The 16,109-nt window shown below is 57.7% G+C and overlaps 1 protein-coding gene and 1 long non-coding RNA gene across 2 annotated transcripts; both read right to left on the bottom strand.

The window, feature by feature from the left end:
- Positions 1-2,284: 2,284 nt before the first annotated feature.
- LOC112943105 (motor neuron and pancreas homeobox protein 1-like) lies at positions 2,285-11,142 on the bottom strand. The gene is made up of 3 exons (XM_026034218.1): positions 10,707-11,142; positions 3,267-3,427; positions 2,285-2,602 (listed from the first exon to the last, which is right to left on the bottom strand). The coding sequence occupies exons 1-3, from the start codon at positions 11,140-11,142 to the stop codon at positions 2,285-2,287; spliced, it is 915 nt and encodes a 304-aa protein (XP_025890003.1).
- A 2,949-nt stretch (positions 11,143-14,091) lies between these two features.
- Positions 14,092-15,706, bottom strand: LOC112948946. Its single transcript, XR_003249742.1, has 2 exons — positions 15,628-15,706; positions 14,092-15,066 (listed from the first exon to the last, which is right to left on the bottom strand). It is a non-coding gene; the product is annotated as an uncharacterized LOC112948946 (long non-coding RNA).
- Positions 15,707-16,109: the final 403 nt, after the last annotated feature.

Genomic DNA, 16,109 nt, shown 5'->3' with positions numbered 1-16,109 from the left:
GCAGGGGGAGATGGGGATGCAGGCGGAGATGGACCGGGCTGGGGATGCAGGGGGAGATGGGGATGCAGGGGGAGATGGGGATGCAGGGGGATGCAGAAGGGTGCTGGAGGGTAAAGGAGCAGGTGGAAGAGCGTGGGGAAGCAGGGGATGGGGATGGGTGCAGGGGAGATGAGGTGCACAGCTGGGTTGACCAAACAGGTCCAGTGACATCCCATGGGTGAGAGGAATGACTGAGGAGGAGGTCGTGGGAATAGAAGATGGGGCTGCTCTGGGGACAAGGGCACAGGGGGCTGCRGGCTGGAGAGTGCCAGGACAGACATAAGGCGGCACCTTGATGGGGCCAGAAACCCCCAGTGCTTCTTGTGGCATCGGTGATGCAARTAACAAGCAGTGACCATTGCTGAGAGGAGCCGTGGGGCCAGTGCCGGTGAAGTGACGGGGACACGCAGACCTGCAGCTAGGGCCACACGAGCCAGTCGGAGGGCCCAGGTGTCCCCCCCACCGCCGTGGGTCACTCCTGCCTCTTCCCACGGCCCCAGGCATCCCTCAGGGAAGGGGGACCCTCATGTATCTTGCGGGAAGGTCCAGTAGATGCTGGGGGGAGCTGCTCTYATCCCGCAGCCGCTGGGGGGCCAGGGCAGAGATGCTGCTTTAATGGCATTCGTCTGTGTTTACAACATGAGTAATCCGGCTAAGCAGCCATAAATCAGCCCCCCAGCTCCTCAGCATTGTCCCCCCAGTGCTGGAGGAGGGCCTGGCTCCTGCTGAAACAGCCTCATAAATAACAGCAGCAAAATAAACCCTCTCGTAGCCACGCAGGGCCCGCACGAGATGGACGCCCCCCATCCATCAGTTTAATGGTTGTACTCTGCAAATTAAACCTGTCAYGGCCCATCAAGGTGGATGTTTTAAAACCCTGACGCCCCTGCAGCTCCCCGCCTCCTTCCCGGCAGCTCCTCTGCTCTCCCTGCTCTCCCAGTCCCGCTGCCCTCCCGCCGGTCCCTGCTGCTGCAAGGTCGAATTGGACACTGGATGGGGGATATATGTGATGCCGAGCTCCTGCAGCCACAGGATGGCATCTGCCACCGTCTCAGGAGGCCCGAGCACCTGCAATGGGTCCCTCCTGCCCTGCTGTCCCTGCAGGCAATGGGATGTCCCCTCTGTGCCCTCATTTATACCTCTGCTGCTCTGTGCTGCACTGCAGCCTCCTGGCACCTCCACCCTGGGCACCTGCACCCCGAGGATGTCCTGCAGCCGGGYGAAGCTGCTGAGCTGCCCGCAGCCACTGCGGGTCACTGTGAGCCCACRCAGGACGTCACCAGCATCCTCACCACAGGGACAGCCTGTCCCCAAAGCGGGGACCTGTGGGGAGAAGCCAGGGCTCTTGGAGGTGGCACAGTGGCCATGTGAGCCCAGATAGAGCAAGCCGGGCCCTGGGCAGCCTGAGGGTTGAGCCCAGCAAGGTGCTGAGAGGAGTCGAAGAGTCCTAAGGGAGCAGGAGCTGGTCAGGGCACTGATCCCCACCAAGCACCACCTGAATCCACTTGGGGGGATGCCCCACTGCTGCAGCCAGGCTGCCCGCCCTGCTGCAGGGCGCTCCGCAAGCTCGTTAGCCCGTTAGCTAATGAGCTCCCCTTGCAACCCCACAGCCTCCGACCCATTCCCTGCTGGCGCAGGCTGGGCAGTGCTCCCGCTGTGGGGCAGAGGGACTGCACAAGGAGCAGCAGGTGAAGACACGGGTGCTCATGGGTGCTAGGGGTGCCTGTCACACCACCAGGTTCGGTGACTCCCCCTCCCCAGCTCCGAGGCAGCACAGCAGCATGCAGGGATGCGCCATGGACATCTCCTGGCTGCCTGCATCCCTGCGGAATGCAGGAGTCGCCAGGGAAGGGCTGGCACGCATCCAGCAGCATCCTCCCTCCCGTCCCTCCTGCCTTGGGGGGCTCAGCCTGCCCGGGCCCAGCACAGTCACCCCTGCAGGAAAGGGGAATGTGTGGCCAAAGGCAGGTCTGCAGAGCCCACCCTGCCCCCGGGCATCGAGGTGGCAGGGCCAGCTGGAGCCTCCTGGCCCCTAAGCAAGAGCACAGGCATCCAGATAACAGCTTTATAGGGGAGGCACGTGGGCTCTCCCCCAGATACACACAGAGGAATAATTACGAGTTAAATAGGATCCAAACACACATAAGTTAGAGGGAGTGGGGTGGAGGCAGGCACCCTGGCGCAGTCCATGTCTGCCGGCAAGGGGCTCCCCGTCACATCCACCCGGCCCCGCTCCGGCCGCCGTTCACAACACGGAGCCGATCTTCGCCTCGGCGGCGCCCATCTCCTCCTCCTCCTCTTCCTCGTCCTCCTCGCCGCCCGAGCAGGAGGAGTCGGGGCTGTAGCGCAGCTCGGCGCCGCCGCAGCGCAGGAAGCCGGGGCAGGCGCTGCGCCCCACGAACGCGGGGCCCTCGCCCGCCTGGCCCCGCGCCTCCACGGGCAGCAGCTTCTCGCAGCCCTTGCCGAGCCCCCGCTGCTTCTCGGCCTCCGCTTGTGCCACCTGCTCCTTGGCCTTGCGGCTCCGCTTCCACTTCATGCGGCGGTTCTGGAACCAGATCTTCACCTGTCGAAGGAGAGCCCCGGGAGGAGAGTGGCCACAGCGGAGGTGCCCAGTGCAGCTGGAGGGACCATGGCACCCAGGAGCAGCTGTGCTGGACCTCAGCAACCACACGGAGATGGAGCAGTGGTGCCAAGGGAGGAGTGTGTGCCCTCCATCCCCATCCTGTCTGCCCCAGCCTCCCCTGCACCACGGAGCCCCTCACAGCTGCTTGCTGCAGGCAGCCCCGCAGTGCCAGGCGTGCGTGCAAGGAGGCTGAGGACACCACGAGGAGATGCATCCCGAGGGGCTGCTCCCTTGCTCCTGCCCAACCTTGCTGCTGGAGTGGGCAAGAGGACCAGCAGCTGCCCARGATGACAAAGGACTTGAGTGGGGGTCATCAGAAGAGGGACACTAGCTCTAACACGAGTTCCCTCCCACAGTGCAGAGTAGAACAGGACAGGGGGGCTCCTAACAAAGTCTGGGGGCACCAAGGAGCGGAGCAAGTTTCCTGGGGTTTCCTTGCAAGCCAGGGGTAGGTTGATCCCTGGGAAGCACTGCCAGCAAAGGCGTAAGGTGAGGATGGAGTAGAACCAGGAGGATCTGCCTTTGGCCCCTTACTGCCCAGCTCAGGCCCCACCTCCCCAGCAGCCAACCGGTGCCATCCTCCGCCACCCCAGSTGCCAGCTACCTGCGTCTCGGTGAGCATCAGCGACGTGGCCACCTCGAAGCGCTTGGGCCGGGACAGGTACTTGTTGAGCTTGAACTGGTTCTCCAGCTCCAGGAGCTGCTGGCTGGTGAAGGCCGTGCGCGGCCGGCGGCATTTCCCCATCAAGCCGGACTGCGGGGCGGCTGCAGGGCAGGCAGGCGGGTCAGGCAGAGCGGGACCCCCGCGGCAGACCCCGGCCCAGGAGGGAGGCGAGCATCGCCTCCGCCGCCTCCTGCCCCACGGATGGCTTTATTGCCCGGCTGATAGGAACCAGCGAGATACGTTATCAGGCCTCGGTGTGCAACTGGGATCAGTCCTGTGACTGAAATTAAATCTCTTTTTATTGCCGGGACGCGCAGGTGGCTGCCCAACTGCCAAGGTCTGCGGCAGCAGGAGCCCCGCTCGCGGCTCCTATCGCGCCCGCAGCCCTTGAAGGCAGCACGAACAAAGGGGCCTTTGAGAGCCCGGCGCGGGTGGCTCTCACACCGTGTTTGATCCCCGCTTATCTGCCCTCCGCTGCCTTTATTGTTCCCCCGCAGCTCCTCTTTTCCTGCTTCCCCCCTCGCCRCAGCAGCGATCCGGCCCAGCGGTTTGCAGCTGGGTGTAAAGTGCGGCAGCACTGCAGGGCACTGCCTGGAAAAGTCCCGGGCACCCGAGCTGCCCAGAAACCCTTACCTGGCTCCTCAGCGGCCACCTCGGATGTGGGCATCAGCCCAAAGCTGGAGCAGGGAATTCCCTGACCTGTGTGCAAGTGCAGGGAGGGACTGATGTGCTGGAGCACCAAGGCAGAGCTGCGTGGGGTGAGRCAGCTACGCTGCTGCCCCCCTGGACCAGGAATCATTTCCGAGGAGCTTCTGGTTCCACACAGGGCTTTCAGACAGCCCCCAGCTCACCCGGTCCCTGCAACACCCAGCTCAATGGGGCAGGTGAGGGTCRCTCCCGCTCGCCCTCTCTGTGAGGGCACCATCCTCTTAATCTCCCTTGGATTCCAGCTTTGATCCTGGCCTGCCCATCTCCTGGAGGTGCCTGCTGAGCCCTTCACAAACACGGCGGTGACGCATCACGCAGGAATTTATGAAGGGGACATTAACTGAACGTGGTGCAGGTTTGATCCCCRGTCTGTGTATCCTGGGTGGAACGGGTCAAACAGGCAGCACTCAGGCTGGGCCGAGGCTCTGCAAACTCCTCATGAAAATGGGGCTGGACACAGCCCCTCCTGCCTCACAGGACACTGTGCAAGGAGAGCCCATCAGCCACCTGGGACCTGTCTGGCACATGGTGTTTAACAAGCCGCTGGCTTGTTAAATAGAGACTGAACACAGAAGCACTGCKCCAATGGGTCTAGCATGCAAAATGTGCCAATTTGGGAATCTAACATGCGTGCCCAGGAAACAATATTGCAGGATATTCAAGGCTAAAATCAAATGAGAGGCCCAAAACCTTGCTGGATAAATACAAATGCCAGGTAAAAGATGGCATCATCTCTGCAGAACCAAGCTGTTGTCCAGGTTCTCACTGGCCATGGATGGTGTTGGAGAATCAGAGCCTACAGATGCCTGCAGACCCCTCCTCCTGGCCCTTGCAGAGCTCCGCCTGTTTGTGCAGATTGCCAGCACATATACAGTGACCAACAGGACTTGAGAAGGATCCTTTCTGCTAAAAAAAACAAGGAAGTGACATGGAGATCAGCTCTATATGGGAACTAGCATCTGCAAGGAGAGCAGCCCAAGATAACGTCCATTCAATTAGTGGGAGAAACCCAGAGATGTCTCAGAACATACCAGCAGAGAAAGCCATTTATTTGCCTTCAGCAGGGAGAGCAGCACCCTCCAGGCTGTCTCCACAGGCTGTGGGAGCCAAGGGATCCCAGCTCCCACCAGCTCACGTCCAATGCTAGAGATGGAAGGGTGCATGGGGGCACCCAATGCTTCAGTCATCCTCATCCCCTGATCCCAGAGCTGGTTCGTACCGAAGGGCCACACCAGGCTGGGGAAAGGTGTCCCCTTGAGCAGGTCTCCTTCTGGGCATGGTCCATAGTAGTTGCTTAGGGAAAAGAGAGGTGAACAAAGCACACCCAGACCCCAGTACCTAGTCATCAGTGCAGGGCCCAGTCCCAGGGGAGCACAGAAATGGGCACGTGCCCTAGGGAACACAGAAATCCTCCAAAGAACCACAAAAGTCTCCTCTTGCCTCCTCCTGCAAGGCCAAATATAGCTGGACTMAGAACAGTTGTGGGAAGAGTGCAGCAGGGCAGGGGACAGCAATGAGTCTCCATCCCAAGAGCTGAGAGCTCAGTTGTCCCTCCTCAGAGGAGACTGAAAGGCAGTTTCCTTCACTGACAGCYCCTCCAGGGAGGCAGTCTCCTCCAGGCAGGATGCTGAAGACTCCCTGGACTAGCAGGGAAAAGAAGAACACGAGGTGCTGCCCAAAAGCCTGATAAACCAAAATGGGAAGCAGCCCAAATTGTTACTGGTGCTGAGTGCTGCAGCAAGGTCCAGCCAGTGCCAGCTTCATCAGCTGTGTCCCCAGTTAAGACTGAGGCTCAGCACAGTGATGCCCATTACAGACCATCACTTCTCTAGAAACTCACACTTCCTCTCATTCCAGGGCTAGCAAAAAAACAACAAATCAACAAATAAACAAATAAAAAAAAAATAAAGAAAAAACTCCAACCCTGAAATCTCTCTGATGGTGCTGATGCTCAGTTCAGRCCACCTCCAGTCCAGCCCTGGTGTATACACAGGTATAACTGGCCAAGGAACCTGCATCCTCTTCTGAAAAATGCACCCTCTGTGCCTYGGTATCTGCCGTTATCCATCACTCCTGCTCCTCACCTGGTGTGCCCAGACTGCAAACGCCTCGGCCTTCAGACCTGCTGGCAGCTTTTGCAGAGGGGTCCTGGCTCCTTTGGGCAGGGAGGGTGTGTGGGTGGAAAGGGTTTCGTTTCTGACTGATGCAGGAGCAAAGAGAGGATGTAGGAACCTGAATACCTGAGACAGGTTTCCAGTGCAAACAGTAATGATGCCTTGTGGCTACTGGCGGCTTCCTCCTTTCCCATCAGTGTGCTTGGTGGAGTTCTGCCCTCCTCTGTCACCATGGCTGTCCCTCATATCGTACAGACATCCTCCCAAAGGACACAGAGAAGCCTCCTGCAATGGTCCTCCTCCTGCTGCTCTGTGCCAGCCGAGCTATGAACCCATTTCTACCACAACCAACATCCCAGAGGAAAGAACCTTTCAGGAAGCGCCTTCCCTTTTCCAGGTCCCATCGGGAGAACAAGGACTGCCTTGCAGCATCACAGCTCTGCTTGAGGACTGGCTTCCAGCTGCCCACCTAGTGCCACATTTGAGATCTGAGATGTTGTCTGACATCCCTTCAGCCTGGCAGGACTTCGACCTTCTCGTGGGTACCCAGCATTTTGCTGCAGTGTCAGTAAAKAAATTGACTGGCCTGGAGTCAGGAATCCCCTTCAAGTCTGAGGCCCTGGGCACTACAGGACAGCTGCTTCCCAGATAATTAGAYAAAGCTTATAAACAATTACTGGTTTAATTGATACGGTCCTGTCTACTTGATAACGAGGCTAATCCATGTGTTGATATTAACCCGCTTGCTTTTAATTTGGTTTGCTTAGCCATAGTTCAGTTAACTTTGTGGCCTAGCAGATAAAGGAGAGGAAATTAACACCCTGCCTGCATCGGAGGTGTCTCTCCAGATGTCAGGGCTGGGAGGAGGGCACAGGGTCTCACCAGCACTTGGGCCATTACAAGGCTTATCTTGGCCTGCTGGACATCCGGACCATTCTCCATATGGACAAGCACACATAAGGGCGCTTCCTACYTCTGGTAGCCTCTTGGTTGCTCCACCACGGGCTCAGGAGAGGTCCCCAGCAGCCCAGGGGGAACATGCCCGCTGGGTGATCTCTCCTCCTGCACCCTCCCTCGGACCCTGCAGCCCAGCTCTGATGACAGGAGGCCAAGTTCATTTTCTAAGCAGAACACGAGGCAATACTCAGCTCGGCCGGGTTAGCAGTGCAGGGAGCTGTTCTGCCGACGTTGCACAGCTTGGAGAGCCAAGCCTCCTGCCTGGGGGAGAGCAGGAACACATTTGGTATGCATTATCCGCAGCCAAGCTGCATCACCCAGTCCATCACCCTGGCCCAGCAGAGCCCAGCAGCAAACTCATCCTCACAGTGTGATGGTCCCTTCTAAGAGGGCACCCCTCTGATCTCCATCACGGCAACAGGAAGGGTGCACATGCAGGCAGTATTTCAGGGAGACAGCTGAGCCCTAAGTCCCCATTGGGGAACCATTCACACCTTCCTACATCCCACACCCTGCACCTGCATCTCACCCCTCTCTGCTCCTACAAGTCTCAGCCATGGCAGATCTCTGTCCTTGGCTCCCACCACAACACTGCATTTCTAGTCCATTTCCAGCGCTAACCAGCACAAATAAATCGCAGCGCTGAGTGCTCCCCACATATGGTCCAGAAGGTAGCAAGCCCTGCTCAGAAGCAGAGGAGCCCTAGGTCCCTCRGTGGGTTTCCCCAGCAGCAGCGAGGCACGCTTTGCAGCAGCACCCTGGCTTCRCGCCCAGCCCTTCTGCTCTGCATTGCAGCAGATGCACCCAGGCCTTTGCTGCCGCTCAGTTAAGCRCCTGCGCTGGCAAGAGCAGGGCAAGTGTGTGCAACACATCCCCCCGGAGCTCGCTGTTTCAGTCCAGGGGGTTTCTTCCTCATTCTGACTGTCCCCAAGAGAGCAAACACACCATGCTTGCAAAAAYATCTCCACATAAGCAGTTGAAAAAACAGTTCTTAATTTTTGTCCTGGTACCTCCCATGGATAAGCCTAAGGGTGATCTCCCTCTGGGATTCCTCAGAATGTGTCCCGGGAGGTGAATCGTGGGTTTCTAGATGTTTTTGTCACAGGTGTCTACCTACTGCTATCCAGCGAGCTGACAGGGTCAGCACACGGCAGTATGGAAACTGAGCACCGATGTGCTCAGTCACAGCGGACACCTCAGCCAGGTAGGTCCATCCACCCGAGGAAGGTGAAGGGACAGGACAGGCAGGGACTCCAGGCAGCCTTATAGTGAGTTGCTCCTGCTCAGCCGTGCCCTAGGCAGGCACAAAGCCCCATCCTGCAGGGACAGCAGCAGCCGCACGCTGTGCCCATCTCTGTGTGCTGACCAGCACAACGGGAAAATACGAGCCCAGACACAGCCAGAGCTTGCAGTTAGGTCCGGTCCCAGTGGCTACAGGGCATAGGCAAGCTGGAGAGACACCTGCGATTGAAGCTTGCTGCAAGCCCCCAGCAGACAAGGCTGCAGACAGTTGGGAACCTAAAGGAACCTGATAGATAGAAGCAAATGTCTGAAAAGAAACAAGATAGGATTAAATAAGGATCAGGATATACATCAGCAATGTTTGCAACAGGACACAGGGACAAGAGGGGTAGGAATGCTAGAAGAATGGACACAGAAAGGAGCTTTGCAAGAGTCTCCTAGGTCAGAAGCAATATTTATGTGGAAGCTTCAGGCAAGGGAGCAGCTACCAATTCATAGCACCTGCTCCAGTAAGGCTGTGGCTGGAGTTCTGCATCTGACATTGGCCTTTAAAGCCTATAGGATGTAAATCTATCTTGGAGGAGTTGGCTGGACTATCCAGAGGGATGAGAGGAAGGCTGGAAAGGAGCTGCAGACCCTCAACATGTGCATGTCAAGCAAGAATAGAGAAAGATTTGCTGTGTTCAGGGTGAGAAATACTGCTGCCCAGCTCATTGCTGCTCAGTGCTTTCACGAGGCTCGTGGGCACATTGTTCCCACACATCCTGGAACAGGCAGAATAGTCCTTCCACCAATCATTCTCATGCCATGATTTAGGGTCTGTCTCCTTGCAGCCAGGTTTTGGAGACAAGTGCTGGAGCTGATCCTGCACTTGAAGTACAAATATCCCTACCTTACTCCAGGCAGAAATTCAGCTCAGAGTATGGGGCAGGTGCAGTGCTGTGGTCGCATCCTTATAAAACACTCCAGCAAAAAGATACCTGCATGCTGAGACACCTCAACAGACCCTGTGAGGAGAGTAAGGCCTTGATTCACCTTTGCAGAGGGACAGGCGGGTGTTTTGCTACCCAGCAAAGAGCCATATTTTCTCCTGCTCTCACTGACAAACTTGCAGGGCGCAAACAGAGCCCCTCGGTGCTGGGGACATATACTGTGCCCACAGGCACTAGCAGCATTTCACAGCAGCATCTATCCCACAGCCCATAGCAAAGCCAAGGAAAAGGGATAGCAGCCTAGAAAAGGGAACAGTCTTTTTTCTTCATCTGGTGCAATGTAAGAAAGGAGCAATGAATCAAATATTTCATGTAAATTGTCCATTTTTGCACTATTATTCTTCTGGCCAGTTTATTAATTAGCCACCTTATCCAGTCATATTTTTTGTAAATGGGCTCCCAGGTTATTAAAACACTAAATGTAGCTAATAAATCCGGACTCTCCAGCAGCGACTTATCAACACATCACCCATCTTTGCAGCGACCAGAGCACCGTTCACTGCAGCCCCAGGCAAGCGCAGGGCAGCGTGTGCTCTGTGGGTCCCCCGGGCAGGGTCCAGGCTCCAGTTCGGGACAGGTCGCTGGTACCAACCGCACGGACCGGACCCAAAGGGCTCCTCGGAGCCCACGAGCCGAGCGGCTGGGACCCCCAGCCCTTCCCCGGTGCGGATCCGATCCCTCCTTCCCTCCCTGCCGTCCCCGCCGGGGGAGCCGGACCCCTTCGTTCCCAATGGCACCGAGCGGGTTTTATTCGTTTCCTGGAGCTGAGTTCGCCGACTACCCCTTTATTTTCGTTTTCTTCCCGCACCGGCGAACCCAACGAACTCGGAGCGGCGGCGGGGCAGCGGCTCTGCGCTCCCCAGCCCGGGAGGGGACATATCCCTCGGTGCAGTCCCGCAGCATCACCCACGCCCGGAACGRGCAAGGATGTGGGGTCCGCGGGACCGTCGCCTTGCGGCTCGGGCTCCCGGAGTCGCTGCAGCCCACAGACTCTCCCGGGACGGGGATTTGCACTTTGGGAATCGCCGAGGGGCTGCCGAGGCTCGGAAAACAGGGGCGAGATGCGAGGCCGTTAAGAGCTCGAGGTGGAACCCCAATAGCAGCCCGAGCAGCGGGACGCAGCGAGCCCCGCATGGGGGGCAGGCCTAAGTGTTCGCCCCGACCCCCACGGTCCTGGTCGTGCCCCGAAGGGGCAGCCCCGGAGCGCCTCAAACCCTCGCTCCAGCCCCAAGGGGACCCCCGGCCCGAGTGCGCAGGGACCGSTCAACTGCAACGAGGGGCAGAGCCGCCGGGAGCCGGGGGTGGCCAGGAGGCGAGCGCGGCGTCCCGCCCGACGGGGCCCTCCGTCCCGCTCCCGACGCACTCACCGTGGAAGTCGGAGAGCCTCGGTACCAACACCCCGGCTCGGATCCAGTGCTCCAGCGGGAAAGAACTGGCCACGGCCGCCTTCAGATGCTCCGAACCAGGCGGCGGCAGGTGGGGGAAGCTGGTGTAGGCGAAAGTTGGGTGCTGGCCCCCCAGGGCCGGGAGTGGGTACACGGCGGGTGGATAGAGGGCCGGCAGGGAGCCGAGTCCAGGGCCAGGCAGGTGCAACAAGCCGGGCTTGGGGACGAAGCCGGCCGGGGCCAGCGGCGTGGCTCCCCGGGGCGCCCGCGGAGAGGGGGTCTCGGTGCGCCCGGCGGGGCCGGGGCTCCCCGCGGGGCTCCCGGGGCTCAGTCCCGGCGGAGAGGCGCTCCGGGACGGCTCTTCAGCCAGGAGCGCCTCGATGCGAAAGTTTTGGGACTTCTCCATGGGCTTGTGCATGGTCCGGCCCCGCGCGGAGCAGCCGGTGCTCCCAGGCGCGGCACGACACGGTTCGGCACGGCACGGTTCGGCACGGCACGGTTCGGCACGGCACGGTTCGGCACGGCACGGTTCGGCTCGCCCCGCCGCTCCCCTGCCAGGGCCGAGCCCGGCCGGGCAGCCCCGGGCCAGCCCCGCCGCCGGCACCGGCACCGGCTCCGGCACGGGCGGGCATCCACCCGCGGGGCCCGCCGCGCTCCGCGGCTGCCCTCGGGGCAGCTCCTCTCCGCTCCGCCTCCCACCACTCGCTCGCCCGCCGCCACCGGGGGGGTTTTAACCGCCCCGTCCACCTGCCCCAGCTCCCCATTGGCTCCACGACGGCCCCCCGCCCTGCCCGGCCCCCCTGCCGCCCCGGCCCGGGCTCCCGCCCCGGCTTCCTCATCCCCCAGCACCGTGGGACACGCCAGGCTCTGCCCCTTTCCCCCACTTTCATCCCAGCCCAGTCCTGGTCTGCACCCAAGGCCCCATCTCAGCACCCAGGACTTGGTGCCCACATCAGTGATTCCGTAGCCTTGATCCCCAGGCAGTCTTGCTTTACTTCGACGCTCACTGGGGAAGTTCTTCCACAACTGCATTCTCTGTAGGGGATATGGATCTGCATAGGCAGGGAGAGACTAGAAGGACTTTTATGTATACGTAAATATATATACTTGTGTGTGCGTGTGTGTACAAAGCCCTGATAAGGTGCAGGCCACTCGACTAGGAAGGCAGCAAGAGGAGCTTGCTCTCCTGCTGACTCCGCTGTACCACCATTCACTGGAACGYCCCAGCCAGGGCCAGTCACACTTTTCCCCATTACCCACTGCTGCAGAGGAGAGCAGCAAACCAGCTCTTTAGGAGGCAAGCAAGGCAGCCACTGTGGTCCTGTTGAGATATTAGAATGGGTCAGCAAGATCTCTCCTTTCTGTAAACGGGGAAGGGGGGAGAAATATGACATTGTGGACTGTGTGCATCTGACCACAGTGCACCTCTAGSGACATATCAAAGGCCACCAGCTAGAGAGCATGTGGTGGCCAAAGGGACCAGTCCTATGTGCTCACATCAAGGCTTGCCACAGTGGGTGCAAGGAGGAAGCAGGAACTTCCACAGTTCATTTTGTGGCCAGTGTTTTATTCAGGAAAAGAGAATATAATTACTTGTARATGCCCTGCTTTCAAGCTGCAAGTGGCCCAAAACACTAGGTCATATCCTTGGTCTCTTCAGGGAATACCCCTGCATTTCCCCAAATGACTCTCCAAGGACAAACAATTCCTTCCGAGATCAACAGCCCAGCACGATCCAGCCYATCCAGCCCCATTCACGTCAGCCACTGATCCCAGGGCAAAGAGAGCAGAAGCTGCCAAGCTAGTGCCATTGCAACGTGTAAGAAAGAACCAGTTCTTTGCAGACAGTACCCATAAAACCTGATTGGAAGCATCCCAATAAAGACATCTGGGAAGAGCATGGCACAGCTCCAGCCTGGGAGCAGAAATCCTCCCCCAGGCCGACAGAGATGAGCATTGCCCATGTTAATATGTCCCAAATGAGGCCTGCAGAACTCCAGCAAAAGGGTGTCCCTTCTTCCAGGAAAGTCAAGCCTAGATCCCAGGGCCCTTGTGAGCGTTTCCCAGGGATGGAGGAGGCAGATGCAGACCACATCGTGCAGAGAGGAGAGCTGGAGTCTCAGGCCCGTGCTCTGGCAAGACACACCAGGCAGAAGGGGCGGGATGCAGGCAGTGATAGATGCCAGGGTGCTGATGAGTTCACAGTCTTTGGGATCATTAATCAGATCAGAGCTGGATTAAGGTGTCCAAGGTCTGATTAGCTTCATTTCCCGCKTCAGGAAGGAGGAAACTTGCCTCCCCATACATCAGCCTCACTAGTGACAGCTCACCTGGTTGCTAACTAGATCAGAGGACTGTAACAAGTGAGTGCCCTCTGCCCAGGGCCTTCCCTCTTCGGGAGGGTCTTCATGCAGGATCTGAGGCAATCCTAAGCATCATCCATAGGCAGCAGGTTCCAGGATATCAGCTACAGGGACAGACCATTCCCATGGTCTGGCAATACAAGGCACTCTTCAGATGAGAGAACAAAAGTCTCTTGACCCAGGAAGCAAATCCAATTCAGAAGACTGAGCCTAAGGGATGATATTCTGGGAAAATAAACATATTGCCAATAGACCTAGCTGACAGGTAGCACCTTATCCATGCACAGCTCACCATGTGCTGTTACTCCAGGACCTCCTCTGTAGTATCAGACTCCCACCAAGGGGGACAGCTCTGTGAAAGAAGCATCAGACACTGCCTTGCTGCTGTAGAAGATCTCGGGAGTAACCAGGCAGATCTCCTGAGACCCATACAGGGCTACATGCACCAGCTCTAAAGCCCTGAACAAGCCAGGGCATTTCTCCCACCTGCAGCTCTCCAGCTGGTCAAGCCCACCCCGCTAGCACCTGCGGCTCCACTCCATGTGCCAACCCCTGCCTAAGAAATTCCATATTCGTGGGAAAAAATGATTCTGAAGGTGCTTCTCCTCTTAAACATCTCAGCTGCTCACACACAGGGAGGGCATCCCAGCCACATTCCCGGGAGGAGTGCTTTGCCCATGCAGCAGCAAGGTTTCTCAGCTCCATTGCCCCTTAGCAGGAATATTCATGCAGCCCACAATTTCCTAGGACTCGTTCATTTGGCAGATATTTTGTCTGGGATTTTATAGACATTCTGGACATTATAAAAAGACACCTCCTGTGGACATTCACAGCCCGCCCTTCTCTCAGCCTCCTAAAACCAGCAGGCATGGCAGCACTCGGTACAGGTTGTGGCTAAGCTGCAGAAAGTCTTTGCTGCAGTGAAGTGCCGGCTACATAAAAGCAGCTCCCTTTTTGCAGTGTTCATAATACCACATGGATTCTTTTCCATGCGCCTTCCATCCATGTGCAGCCAAACAGAAGGAAAAAAAAAATAGAAAAACAAGCACCCACACGAACACCACAAACTGCCAAATACGCCCAGTCTCGGTGCACACAATCCTGTGGATATCCATGATTTTGTATCCAACAGTTCTCATCCTTCACCAGACATGTGAGGTGTGGCCAGGGGGGTCACAGATAAGTATTTGGGGGCACAGTTCAGTTTTATAGCCCTGCCATTTCCTCAGTGTCACCTTGGGCAGCAACAAAACATCTCTCGGCAAATCCAACTGCCCCAAGATCAAAGCCAAGGGTGCCGAGGAAAATCCACGCTCCGATTAAAAGTTGCCAACCGGCATCAGATTTTCACTTTCCCAGGATCRAGCCCTTATCTCAGACATCAGATGAGACACAACACGCACTGGGGCTGTGCCTTGATTTCCAGCTAAGGTGCTGCTTGGCTGCGTGTAGACAAAAGGTTTAATATCAGGACCTTCTGGTGGGGCAGGGCACCTCTTGACCATAGTCAAGGTAAGTTGCTTTTAACATGGGTTTCTACAGGGATCAGTCCCAGAGAGGTGCCACGCACCCAGATTTCTGGTCTGTTGAGCTTAAAAGCTCAAGCTTTTAAGGCTTAGCTTACAGCCCCTCGGTGGGATGCTGCCCTTCTACCCTTGCAGCAGGGCTACCCGCTATCTCGGCAGTCTGGGAAGCCACAGGAGGCTGGTGGGGAAGGTAAATAAACTGCCAGCCCCACGGTGATTTGTGGCTAAATGAACAGTTGAGAAGTCACCTGTGAGAAGCTCCAGCCCGTTAACCAGCCAGATAATGGCTCGTAATGAGTCCTGCAGCGGTGGGAGCTGGGTCCAGCTTGTGTCATTGCTGGCACGGCCCAGCTCAGGGGTCCCAGGCTGCTCTCCCCTTGCAGATGCATAGATAGAGAYGGCATTTTGCCTTGCTGGCGTTTGGACCTCCCTCTCCAAGCATCAGTACCTGTCCTGGGCGAAGGAAAGGGTTAACAGGCAAAGCAAACACGGGGCATGGTGCCACCGGGGCAGAACTCCCATGGCTGTTTATTTAGCCAAGCAATTCCTCAAAGAAGCAGCCCCATCCCTAGTGGGACACAGTGAGGCTGAACAGAAGAATGTGTGAGCGGCTATGATCCCAGAGGAGGTGAAGGATGGAGGCCCAGCAGGGTAGTGTCCAGAGCAGAGCCAGGGCAGCACCCATCGTGCCCAGCAGACATCACAGAGGGCTGCGGCACCAGTGCCCAGCAGGCCAGGCCCRTGCAGTGACCAGGGACAGACAGGGCACTGCAGGACTCCCCTCTGTTGGCAGCTCCTGGCTCTCAGGACTGGTTTGGGCTCCTGGAGTGCAGCAACACCAGTGCTTGGACTTGGGCGAGAGCTGCGTGTGCAAAGCAAGGCTTAGAGACAGGGAGAAGGAGGAAGCTYGGGCACATTTCTTGCAGGAACATGGAAGGAGGCTGCTCCTCTTCCATTGCAATCCTTCTGTGAACCCTTTCTCTTAGGTGCTGAAACACTATGAGCTCACAATACCTGTCCCCAGGTCACCTCCAGCACAGTACTGCAAACAGGCTCTGTCAGGACCTGAGCTCAGYCTCACTGCCCATCTTAGTCCCAAGCACTGGCTCTGTAGGAAAAAGGCCAAACAACCATCACCTCCACAAGCACAGGAATGTTTAAGAAACCTAGGGAGTTTCTTAAGCCCAAGTGCATCACGGAGCACCCTCCTTGGACCTTCCTGTCWCCTAGGCCTCTGTCCTAGGGCACTCTGCCCTGCACCACAGCCCTGGGCATCCAGGGTGCACCTAGCCCACTGCACCCAGTACCCCCATCACTGTGTGACCCCTTCCCAAGCCTTTTCACACCATTTGCTTTTTCTTTGCTAAGTCTTGTCCCAAAGGCTCTTGCCTCTAAGGCCCAGGAGCCAGGGCTAGGCTCTAGGGCAGCACAGAGAAGGATAAAGTGACCCCCACCCCCAGCACAGCCTCACCTCTTCCCTGCTAATGGACTTTCCA

This window comes from Nothoprocta perdicaria, unplaced genomic scaffold (assembly GCF_003342845.1).
Source record: "Nothoprocta perdicaria isolate Ctin4 unplaced genomic scaffold, notPer1 scaffold_0, whole genome shotgun sequence".
Taxonomy (NCBI): Eukaryota; Metazoa; Chordata; class Aves; order Tinamiformes; family Tinamidae; genus Nothoprocta; species Nothoprocta perdicaria.
This window is presented reverse-complemented; position numbering and strand designations above follow the sequence as displayed.